Source organism: Sinocyclocheilus anshuiensis, unplaced genomic scaffold (assembly GCF_001515605.1).
Source record: "Sinocyclocheilus anshuiensis isolate Anshui unplaced genomic scaffold, SAMN03320099.WGS_v1.1 scaffold2973, whole genome shotgun sequence".
Lineage (NCBI taxonomy): Eukaryota > Metazoa > Chordata > Actinopteri > Cypriniformes > Cyprinidae > Sinocyclocheilus > Sinocyclocheilus anshuiensis.
The window spans coordinates 65,874-78,090 of NW_015536654.1; the positions used below are offsets into that span (position 1 = coordinate 65,874).

Below are 12,217 nucleotides of genomic sequence, written 5' to 3' on the forward strand. Positions count from 1 at the left end.
AATATTGATGAGTTGTAATGTATATGAACTTGTCAGACAGTGTTACCCGAGTGTAGCACTGTACGTTTTGCATAATAAAATGATTATAAACTTAAATTATGACTTGACCTATATAGGCTTTCCGTGGATAGACCTTTTTTAAGGTAAATATGAATATTGATGAGTTGTAATGTATATGAACTTGTCAGACAGTGTTACCCGAGTGTAGCACTGTACGTTTTGCATAATAAAATGATTATAAACTTAAATTATGACTTGTTAATGCATTGTCCACGGAAAGCCTTTGGAGGCCCCGTCAAATAAGTTACGGGTGGGCATGCAGTGGTGAAAGTCACCCAAATCCAACTCCAGTTTCCCGAGTGTAGCACTGTACGTTTTGCATAATAAAATGATTATAAACTTCCGCCCCCCTGTGGCCTTAAACCTGCAGATTGCAACAAAATGTGCAAAAAAGAGCGCAGATCCGTCGCCATTCCGCGAGGCCCCCGGGGGCCCCAGGCCCCAGCTCACGCCTCCGACGTGTCTTGCCGGGCCCCCCCTCGGCGCCCGGGCGGTCGTTGGGGGTGGGAAAAATCGTCTAGGGGGCGGAGCGCAGCGTCCACATACCGCCTGACACGAAGCGCCTAGCAAGCTGTGCACGGACCCCTCAGCCAAAGTGGTGGCCTAACGGGTGGCAGCAGAAAAACACTAGCTCTCCCCATCGGGGAATCAAACCCCGGTTTTCCGCGTGACAGGCGGAGATACTGTCCACTATACTAACGAGGAGTTGTGCATGTGTGATTTTGCCCCCAGCCAACGCCACTGCACCGACATCACTAAACAAAGCGTTTCTTTTTCTTACGCTGACCCAGCCCTTACACCATAAAATACCGGATGGACCCACCATCAGCTAAAGTCGCTTCACATTTGGAATGCTACACGTTACAGGGGTCAATATTTGGACTCTTTTATTTGTTTAATTGTTTTCTCAAACTTCTCAGATGGAGGCATGAGAAAGAGATTGCATTGCCTTCATTGGGCTTGTGGTTAATGGGCGACCGAAGGGACTTTGGTGCCTTTTACTCCTCCCGTTTGGAGTGAGGGGGTGACGAAATGCAAGTGGGCAGGTGTCGGCACCCTAGATTACCCTTGGCGAACGTAGTGGTTTTCCACAGGGAGCGCACAGGCCCAAGGGCGTGGAGACACAGCTCGAGTTTTTCTTCATTATCATATAAATCTTTAGCTTTTTACTAAAGATTTCCATAGAAGGGAACTTTTGCGAGTGACCTGTATTTTTCGAGGCTCTGCTCACAGCAGACCTACACCGGAATATCAAGAGCAGAGTGAATATGGCCGTCCGCCAACACGCAGTGGGAGAATGCGCAACTGGTCACCTTCTGTATTTGCAGCCTTTGCGGTTCCTGCGTCACCGCATTGCATTTATTTAGCCAGCACGGAAAGACAGCGCTTTCTTGTATGTGACGGGATCCAAACCCTGGACTTGCTCGCTTTAGTGCCGGGCCCAAACAAAGATCGCATCAGCTCCTCTAGCCCTATCAGCAACTCACATGCTTTGAGCGTTCTTACTGACCGCGCAAGCCGGCGTCATCCACCTGCGTTGGTGTTATAGTGGTGAGCATAGCTGCCTTCCAAGCAGTTGACCCGGGTTAGATTCCCGGCAAACGCATTTCGTTTGGTTTGGGCTGAAGTCAAAGCAGAACTCCTTCTGTAACCTCTGGCTGCACCAAAATCTTTTGGATGTGTCGTTCGGCAGCAGAAAAACACAAGCTCTCCCCCATCGGGGAATCCAACACCTTTCTTCCACGTGGCAGGCAGAGATACTGTCAAGTCAAGTTTATTTGTACAGCGCTTTTCACGATACAAATCATTGCAAAGCAACTTTACAGCAAATTAAGTTTCTACAATATTTAGTGGTAGCTTATCAGTGGTGACTGTCAGTTCATGTACATATGGCAGAAATGTATGGAAAAATCAATTTAAGATGTAATAAAACAGACGATGAACACTATTAACAGCAATTATTATATGATGCAATCAAACTTATAGCAAAATGCGGTAGTTCTGTATGTTGTTTCAGGGTTGGCATCATCTGAGGTCCTCTGAGGGGTTGGCATCATCTCTTCTCAGGTGTTCTGGATCCAGACTGAAGCTTGTGTAAATCCTAGTTACAGAGAAAAAAAAACCCAAAAAAACAGAGAAACAAATAGAGACATAATTAGCGTAGCTGCTGTTCCAACCAAGCAAAATTGATTTGTTTAACCCAAACTAAAGAATAATAATGTGCATTTGATCAGATATAACTGCAGTACAAGATTATGAGATGCATTATTTGAATGCTTGGCCAAAGAGATGTGTCTTTAATCTAGATTTAAACAGAGAGAGTGTGTCTGAACCCCGAACTGTCTGCGTTGGTGGTATAGTGGTGAGCATAGCTGCCTTCCAAGCAGTTGACCCGGGTTAGATTCCCGGCAAACGCATTTCGTTTGGTTTGGGCTGAAGTCAAAGCAGAACTCCTTCTGTAACCTCTGGCTGCACCAAAATCTTTTGGATGTGTCGTTCGGCAGCAGAAAAACACAAGCTCTCCCCCATCGGGGAATCCAACACCTTTCTTCCACGTGGCAGGCAGAGATACTGTCAAGTCAAGTTTATTTGTACAGCGCTTTTCACGATACAAATCATTGCAAAGCAACTTTACAGCAAATTAAGTTTCTACAATATATTTAGTGGTAGCTTATCAGTGGTGACTGTCAGTCAATGTACATATGGCAGAAATGTACGGAAAAATCAATTAAAGACGTAATTTTAATTGTTGTTTTATTTATTAAGAAATAAAATCATTTAAATCAGAATAGAAGTGTGTTAATTAATTGTGTTAATGCAACAGACCATTAACACTAATCAGCTCTTTGTGTACAGCAGAGCAGGATGAAGGTGAAAGTGATATTCCCAGGCAAGATCAAAGTGTGCTTCAGGAAAGGACCAACTGGATATCTGAGACAAGATCCCTCAGATGAAGCCAAGAGGATCAAAGACAACCCCAATCTCCAGGACAAATCAGCCCCTCAAAGGGAAGACAAGGTCAAGGAGAATGCCCGCTCTGTTGTCTTCATGAGAGGAGGAGATGTGTCAGACAGACAGGAGGTGCTGGGAGAGTATGTGCTTCAGTTTGGAAAGTACAAAGGCAAGTCATTCCGGTGGCTGCTAGAGAATGATGTAGGCTATACCATGTTCTTGACTAAGAAGGTTGAGGAGGAGGAGAGAGCCGGACAGTTTAAACCAGAGGGTCCCAAGAAGGACAGCCTACTTTCATTTCTTGAGTACAGTAGAAGCTTCCAGGAAATCGAGGACCTCATAAAGTATGTAGCTGGAAGATCAGTGGCACCACCTGTAAGAAATGAAGATGACAACTTGGTTGGCTTTGGGATTAATGCAGACTAGACTTGGAGGGATATTTGGGAGAGCAGAGCAGATGGATATGCTGCATTCATCCTCCAGAAAAAGTGTGTTCCAGGCAGCAAAATGTATCGGCTGCATCAGTACCTCACTCAGAAAAAGAGCCAGCTTCAGAGTGTTTCAGAGGAACTTGCTTCCGCTGGCCTTGCAGCATCTGCCTCTCATCCTCCAGGTTTGTTGACAGTACAGTTGAGTATATATTAGGTCAAACTGAAATATGTAAATGTAGGATGACATATTATTCGCATCTTTGCTTTTATGCTTTGTTTCACAGAAATGGAGGATGATGAAGAATTGGAGAGATTGATGCTTTTTATATCCCCATCCAAACTCCAAGGCCAACTGAGTAAGAAAACTTCACACAGACATAGGTGCATGTGTGCTCACACGCGCGCACACACACACACAGACACACACACTATTTATTGTGGTTGCTATATCCATCTTTTTCTACAAGTACACTCATATGAATGTGAACTCAGATTATTGCTGTAAAAGAGCTTAATGCTCAGTCAATTTTCCCTCCTTTCATACCAATCTTTGGTTTGTTCTTTTTTCATAGAAGTGGAGGAGGGTGAAGAATTGGGGAGGAAGATGCTACCCACATATTCATCTAAAATTCCAGGCCAACTGATTGAGAACCATATACATGCACATACATGCTCAAACTCACATACACTTCAGTCCTCTATATGCAACATCGGGTCCCTAATGACGAATAATTGAAAATATGGGATACCCAGAATAATCAAATATCTAAATTAATACATAACCAATAGTTAGGATTAATTCCTAATTAGAAACAATCTAAATGTAATAACCATTTGAAATTGGAGTCAGATTAAGTGCGCAGCTAAAGTAAAATTGAAGCTAAATTCAAAAAATGAAGTGAACTTCACAAGGGTGCTGAAAAGACATACACGCATTATACCTTCGCCCAGGCCGTTGGATTCCGTCTTTGGGCCGACGGGTTGTGATCCTTACATTACATTTTTATTCAGCGTTAAGATGGCCAAAGGTCCTACTCTGACTGCACATTGGGGATGATTCTGACATCAATCAAGATTATCCATTCAACACACTGACAGATCACTGTTTGTTTATTAGGCGTGATCAGGCCTGTTCTAACGCCCGTAAATTGTTATATTAACAGTAAAGGCTTTTATATGTCATTCTGTCTGTTTATGTTATAAATGCTTGAAAGTAAAATTATCGTCACTATGCTTTCAGGTTCAGAAGTTGTCGGAGTCCCAGTGGTCAAAGGTCTTATTCCTACTGCATACTAGGGATGATTCTGTAAGGGAAATAGGTCAGTTTAGCTCAAAGGGAATCATTAAAGATTTTAAAGGGAATTTGGACAGAGCCACACAACATCAACTCTTCAATGGATATTAATATCCAAAATATAGTGAAAACACTATTAATTAGCACAGTAACAAGATCGGCAGTTTAAGACTAACTTGTAAGCACGAAACACAAGATACTTCTCTTTTCAATATAAATAAGGCTTTATTGGATAAATCTAAGACATGTAAACTAATTTAACACATGAACACATGCATTCACACATTCACACAAGTTGCAGAAAGCGAGAAAGTAAGGAAAGAATGAGTTTAAGGAAATGAAAATGTGAAATCCCAAGTTTACAGCAATATGTGAAAATGCATAGACATGAACAACCATCAATCACTTAATTAACCCTCGCATTGAGTTCCTCAATGAGGTTAAAATTATATTAAGTGCACCAGTTCAGCTAGAATCTGGAGGTACTTGCTTGCCTGTGAAAGGGGTTCCCTTCCTTGTCTGGTTGCCGAAAGGGGTTTCCCGAGGTTGCTGATTGGCTGGAAGTTCAGTCTTGGGAAGCCAGTGGTTGGGCGTTGGCTGACGACGCGGAATTGTGGTCTGGGTGAAGTTTTAGACGGCACTTGAGGCACGACGTTAGGCAAAACTTAACTCAGAAGAACACGAAACTCTCAACGGAAAATAAAAGAAACTAAAGTAAAGAAATAGAAGTAAAGTTTGACGAGACTAGGTGGCGTTTCTCCTCATGGTTTTGGAGGAGCTGGCGTGTAAGCCAGAGCATGCTCAAAGAGCGCAAAAAGCGATGACTGAAAAGCACGGCTAGAAGCCATGACCAAAAAAACTAAAGAGCTAAAAAGGCGATGACTAAAAAGCATAGCTCAAAGCTATGACTAAAAAAACCGCATGGCTAAAAGTGATGACTTGAAAGCACATAGCTCAAAGCTATGACTAAAAAGAGAGAAGGGGGGAAAAAAGGGTAAAGCTAAAAAAGGGACTGATTTGATGGTGTCCTGAGTATTTAAACTGGGCTCTTGGACACATCCCAAATGGTGCTTTGACCATTTAGATATCGTCTTTGCTCAGGGTGCTGGATAGTCTGATGTGTGTGTTACATACATAATATGGAGTTATGCATAGAAATGATTAATTGCTCACAAGTCCTTTTAGTGTCATTTAGATGCATATTTACACGGAAAGGCAGTCTCTGTGCCATTCTCTGAACATAAGGACATGTTCTGCGAAGACCAGAGGTTAAGAGGTCTCTCATAAGGAATTTCAGTCTGTTCTTTGTCGTGGAGGTGGGGGAAGTCAATCCAAAGAGCTCGTGATCGTCACTGGTTTACATGTGATGGTCATGCTGTGCATCTCGGACCATTTAATCTTGATTATTTGCCCCAAAATTGACAATCTCCTTGGAATTGTCAATAAGTGTTCTTTTGTTTAAATGCTGTGAGCTACTCAAAGCTGCTAGTTGGTTCAGGCTTGTGGCACCAGGATCTGATTTACGAACATCCTGTGTCTTGGGCCTCTGTGGAATTCGGCTCCTCGTGTTTCAACTGTTCTTTATCAAATCTTAAATTGTATGATTCGGTCTGATACCCTACAATTCTGACATCAGGATTATCTGTTCTACATTGATTTGTTGCTGTTTGTTGGTTAGGCCACGTTCAGGCCTGTTCTAATTCTTGTGTTCAATTGTTCTACTAACATTGAAGGCATTTATATCTCATCATTGACGGTAAGTACAGAGTTCTTGTTTTGCATGTTTTTTCCATGCTATACTTTAAAGGTTTGGTATGTACATGATTTACAGAGTAAAAGATGTAAATCTCCAAAATGCAGAAGTACAGCAAAATAACAAATATGTATTAATTTGGACTAGAATGATGCATCCCATTTGATACATGAAGCTGTAGATTACTCATGTAATGTAGACACATTAGCATACCACACCCCTAATATTATAAAGAGTCTTGACATGTGTTCTATGGGTTTGCATGCATTTACATTACTATTTATGAACATATTTACTAAGGGACAGTACTACAGGGTATTAGAATGAGATTATCTTTTTCGGTGTTAGGGAGGTGTAAACCACTAGCAACACTCTCAAAACCAGACCGGCCTGATGAATATAGTGCTACTGCATCTCCACGGCCAGGTTGGTATATGGATGTGTACACATGCCGACTCTACTGTAAGAATATACCTGTTCCTGATCAGTGTTATTGTTTTTCACCAATGCCATTCACTCCAGTGAGGGTTCCTTTGCCAGTACCTCCAGAGTTGCTTGAATTATCTAGAAGCAAGACCACATCGCCTTTGAGACCAGTGCAGGAAACTGTGTTCTGTCATTGTAAGGGCTTAATGTAACATCATTTTACTTAATCAAATTTAAAACAGATTTAACATATTTAACAAATGTAATGCAAATCTATGACTAATGTCACCCATGTCATCCTGCAGCCCTCCTCCCAGTGACCTCTGCACAGTCTACAGCCTCTACTCCTCCCTCAGGACCCCCCGCAGTTGCTGGCCAGTCTTTCTCTGGATTCCCTGCAGCCACTACTGGGTACCCCTCAACTCAGTTGGAGGAGAAGCATGCTGTTCCACCAATGCCAAGCTATGAGCAGGATGTGATAAGATGGCACTGCTCTCAACAGCAGAGAATCTGGATGAAAACAGAAATGGAAGCCTTGGGACTGTGGCCAGGTTCTAGACCGGTGAGACATCCAATGAACATGATCTCCTTGTGGCGTTACCCACCTCAGCCTGAGCTTATTGATGCTGTCTATGAGCTGCCATCACCGAAATACTTTCAACTTCATCCATTCTTCATTTGGAAACCAGAGCACACCATTATGGAAAGAGTCCGCAACAATTACACTCTGCCATGTCTGTACGGCTGTCTGAATCCCCACGTTGTCTCATCAGGAGTTGGACGACCCCGTGTCATTATTGGTACAAGCAGCCAGTACTACATACTGGCCTCCCGGCTCAGCTGTAAAGGCTGTAAAAAGTACTGGTTTGCAGACAAACCCCAATGGATGGACATGCTGCCGAGTCGGTTCTGCAACATTTTGCCAGCTTTTCTGACACACAAGAAGGCCATATGTAAGACTGTGATGGATGAGTTGCGGCGCACAGCAAAGTCTCCCAATGATATGGCCAATCAGTTGAATGAAGCTCTCCACCTCAAGTATGAGCGTGCACACCTGGCTTACCTGTCCACTGTTAAGAATGTGCTGGATGGAGACGGTGGACTTTATGGTCAGCAGACCATCACAGAGGCACTAAGAGCAACAAATACTACTGCTCCATTTGGTGAGTATTGTGATGTGGTTGGCTGGTGCGGAGTAACAGTCTCACCCCACTATTTGGTTGACTGCCTCATTCAGGAGTACCATAGGCAGGAGAGCATACTCAATCTGCTCCTCCAAGGTACGTTTGGATAGGCATTAAGGGCTGACCATACCCGCAAGGTGGCCCGGAAGGTTGTGCTTGCATCAGGTACTATGTCGTCCTACGCTGTGATGAATGAAAACTGGATGATATTGTCCTGGGTGATGCTGCAGTCTGAAAGTGATAAATTGCTGCAGCCAATGTATGAGGGGCTATCTCGTCGTTACATTTTTGCATGTCTGCCAAAAGCCAACTACCAGTGGGTTGACAGGTAAGAACCAGCCGTCACATTTTCCTTCCCACCTATATTATATTTGTAAAGTAAACAAAATATAGTATAGCAAATACATGTATGCTATGTATTTGAATGTTTAATATTTTAAATATACTTCTCTTCGTGTGTGGAACATAGATTGCTGTGCTGCCTTCAGGATCCCAAACCCTAAGCCCCAGGAGCACCTCCTCTGGGATTCTTGGAAGACCACTGATGCTATAGTGGCTGCGGCAACCTCTGGGCATCTCATCAACACCTGTGCCTCCCGCAAAGAATATAACAGTGACATCAACATCAAACTGGACTTGTTCCACTGCATGCGGCGGTTCTCCAGAGAGTGTGTGTCAGAGCACCATCCACTGCACAGTGCTTTCTGCAAGTTTCTGTCAGCAGCTTTTAGTGTTGTGGACCAGACGGACCTACAGAGACTGAAGCAGGCTTATGTTTTCTGTGGGATAGTGCCTGCAAATCTATCAAAGCAGCACATCAGGGAGCACTGCCGCACCAGGGTCCCACACCCCAAAGAGCTGCTGGAGAGAGTGGAGAGCGTTCTCCAAAGATTCTTTTTAGAATGTGATCCTGATGGTGTGCCACTGTTCAAACCATCGATGTTGAAGGTGTGGAGGATTCAGCGAGTCCACATCCTCAGAGGCTGCCTGAGTGACCCAGAGGTTACAGAGGGGATCCTCTATAGGCATGGTGGAACGGTCCAGCTGAACCATGTGAAGGGGGAGGCGGCTGCTGTACCCGTGTGGATCCCTGTGAGAGGCACCTCTCAGCAGGAGGGGTTCCATTTCCATCAGGCGAGATGGGTCACAGGCACTCAGGTATCCACAGAACTTTTCCAGGCGCAGGGCATGACTGGAGTGGCTCGCTGGAATTTCTAGCGCCTTGTGGACCGGAAGCAGCCTGGAGTGAAGCTGCCTGCAGTTTTTGATCCTGTGCCGATTATGGAACTGAACAAGCTCTCAGACGTGGTGACAGGCCAGGCCAAGTACCCTGCCTTACTTGTCTCACAGACAGACACCAAAGAAAGGTTTGGACTGCAGTATGTGGAGCCTGGTTGTCGTCCTGTCCCCTTGGACTGGAACAAGCACAAGTCCCAGAAGGTACCTGTTGCAGGGGAAGGAGAGCATCAGTCCTCAGAGCCGTCTGCTCTCAGTGAGAGATTCCCACCTGATGACCCACCTGAGGAGGTGAGGGAGGAACACTTTGCTCAGGTAAACTTGAGTGTTGTACTAACACTTTGCTCAGGTAAACTTGACTGTTGTACTTACAAATATTCTCACTCACTAAAACACAAAATGTACACTACCGGTCGATTTAAAAAAAAAAGGTTTTAAAAGAAGTCTCTTCTGCTCACCAAGGCTTCATTTATTTACAGCAAAAACAGTTATTTTAAATTGTAAAAATATTATATTTATATATTTATATTTTTGCTGTATTTTGGATCAAATAAAAGAAGCCTTGGTGAGCAGAAGAGACTTCTTTTAAAAACATTAAAAAATCTTACCATCCAAAAACTTTTGACCGGTAGTGTAACTATGTAATCACTGATTGTAACCCAAATGAATTACCCTATGCTCCAGGATGATATCTTTGGTGTGGCCTCTCTTGGCTCACAAACAATGATCCATCAAGAAACATTTCTGATTATTATCAATGTTGAAAAAGAGTTTTTACAATTTTTTTTCAGTACAATTATTTGATGAATATAAAGTTCAAAAGACCAGCATTTATCTGAAATAGAAAGCTTTTGTAACATTATCACTACCGTTCAAAAGTTTGGGGTCAGTAAGAATTTATTTATTTTTTATTTTTTATTTTTTTGGAAAGAAATTAATACTTTTATTCAGCAAGGATTCATTAAAGGAATCAAAAGTGACAGTATAGACATTTATAATGTTGCAAAAGCTTTATATTTCAGAGAAATGCTGTTTTTTAACTCCGGCTTGCGCAGTCAGTAGGAACGCTCGAAGCACATGAGACGCTGATAGGGCTAGAGGAGCTGATGCGATCTTTGTTTGGGCCCGGCACTAAAGAGAGCAAATCCAGGGTTTGGATCCTGTCATGTACAAAAAAGCGCTGTCTTTCCGTGCTGGCTAAATAAATACGACGCAGTGACGCAGGAACCGCAAAGGCTGCAAACACAGAAGGTGACCAGTTGCGCATCCTCCCACTGCGTGTTGGCACACGGCCAAATTCACTCTGTTCTTGACATTCCAGTGTAGTTCTGCTGTGATCAGAGCCTCCAAAAATACAGGTAACTCGCAAAAAGTTCCCATCCACAGAACTCTTTAGTAAAAGGAGAAAGATTTATGCGATAATGAAGACAAACTCGAGCTGTGTCTCCACACCCTTGGGCCTGTGCGCTCCCTGTGGTAAACCACTACGCTCGCCAAGGGTAATCTAGGGTGCTGACGAGAAGTTGGAGAAAACAATGAAAAAAATTAAAGAATCCAAATAATGAGCCCTGTAACGTGTAGCTTTCCAAATGTGAAGCGACTTTAGCTGATGATGGGTCCATCCGGTATTTTATGGTGTAAGGGCTGGGTCAGCGTACGAAAAAGCCACGCTTTGTTTAGTGATGTTATAATAGGCACAAGCCTGTTATAGGACTTGTTATCTTCCTCACCACTGGGGGCAGTAGAGGGCAACATGTTTTTTGTATAAGTCAAGTCATATGGTAGAAGGAGAGGATGTGGCATGCAAAAACTAAAGCATGGCCTTGCCATATGCTTCTGGAGTCCTTGTTGGGAAACCTGTGTTTTAATGCTCAATTGAAAGTAAGTGATGTTATATTGAGTATGAAACGTGTCTAACTTATTTTCTCTTTTGGTTTTGGAAGTGTTTGAATTATAATAGTTGGACTGTTTGTTTATTATGGCTTCTTTGATTTTTGTAGAAGGACTTTTTGTGTGTTACCTGGATGATTATGGTCTCTGACCATACATAGTCTTCTCTTCAATTCATCAGGCAAATATCACTTTTGTACAGCTGTTCCATGACCTTTGAGGCTTGAGTCCAGCATGAAAAGGGATTAAGATATCAAATTGGCTGGAGGATTTGGATGGAGGATACACTGGACATTGTGAGAACTTGGAATTCAGATAAGACTTTATTCACTCCATTGCAGCTAATTCATCATTCATGGACATTCATGATCTGTCTTCAATTCTATTTACATTTTGGTTCTCTTTGTGTGTTTTGATTTGATGAGAATAATGTTGCTATGCTTACTTGATTTTTTACTAAATATAAATATGATATTTTGCATTCAATGAGAGGTTCTGATTTGTTTTACGCTTTGTTAAATGGATTATGTTATTGCAGTAGGTTACCTTTTGCAAATAAGTTGTATGACTAGTTTTGGGTTTAGTTAAATCAGAAACGGTTATATAAATGGCGCGCGAACAGGGACCCTATTGCATTTAGTGTTTATTGTTTGTTTAACCTTATAGAAAATGGCAACTCAGAATCAGCATATTGAGACAGAGGGTGAGTGCGAACCTGATCCCAATCTTGACTTTACCACTGAACCATTTGTCACGAGGAGGGAACCTATTAGAGAGCTCGTCAGTACGTTCAGTGAACTGTATATCGACTCTGAAGATGAAGAGGAAATAGTTGTTGAGTTTGTTGATAACCTTTCTTTTCCACCACCTCCACCACTCGAAATGGAAGAAAGCCCAGAGTTCAACTCTTTATCTTCTGTTATGGACAGTTTGGAACAGCTAGAGCAGAGACTCACAAATATGGAAAAAGGACTGGAAGAATGTAATAAAA

At 42.7% G+C, this 12,217-nt stretch overlaps 1 protein-coding gene and 2 non-coding genes across 3 annotated transcripts; 2 read left to right on the top strand and 1 right to left on the bottom strand.

The window, feature by feature from the left end:
- Positions 1–693: 693 nt before the first annotated feature.
- trnad-guc (transfer RNA aspartic acid (anticodon GUC)) lies at positions 694–765 on the bottom strand. Its single transcript has one exon. It is a non-coding gene; the product is annotated as a tRNA-Asp (tRNA).
- Positions 766–2,405: 1,640 nt separating this feature from the next.
- On the top strand, positions 2,406–2,477 carry trnag-ucc (transfer RNA glycine (anticodon UCC)). Its single transcript has one exon. It is a non-coding gene; the product is annotated as a tRNA-Gly (tRNA).
- A 997-nt stretch (positions 2,478–3,474) lies between these two features.
- LOC107654361 (uncharacterized) lies at positions 3,475–8,447 on the top strand. Its single transcript, XM_016441406.1, has 6 exons — positions 3,475–3,625; positions 3,728–3,799; positions 4,016–4,157; positions 6,843–6,916; positions 7,013–7,111; positions 7,222–8,447. The coding sequence occupies exons 1-6, from the start codon at positions 3,520–3,522 to the stop codon at positions 8,208–8,210; spliced, it is 1,482 nt and encodes a 493-aa protein (XP_016296892.1). The 5' UTR covers positions 3,475–3,519; the 3' UTR covers positions 8,211–8,447.
- Positions 8,448–12,217: the final 3,770 nt, after the last annotated feature.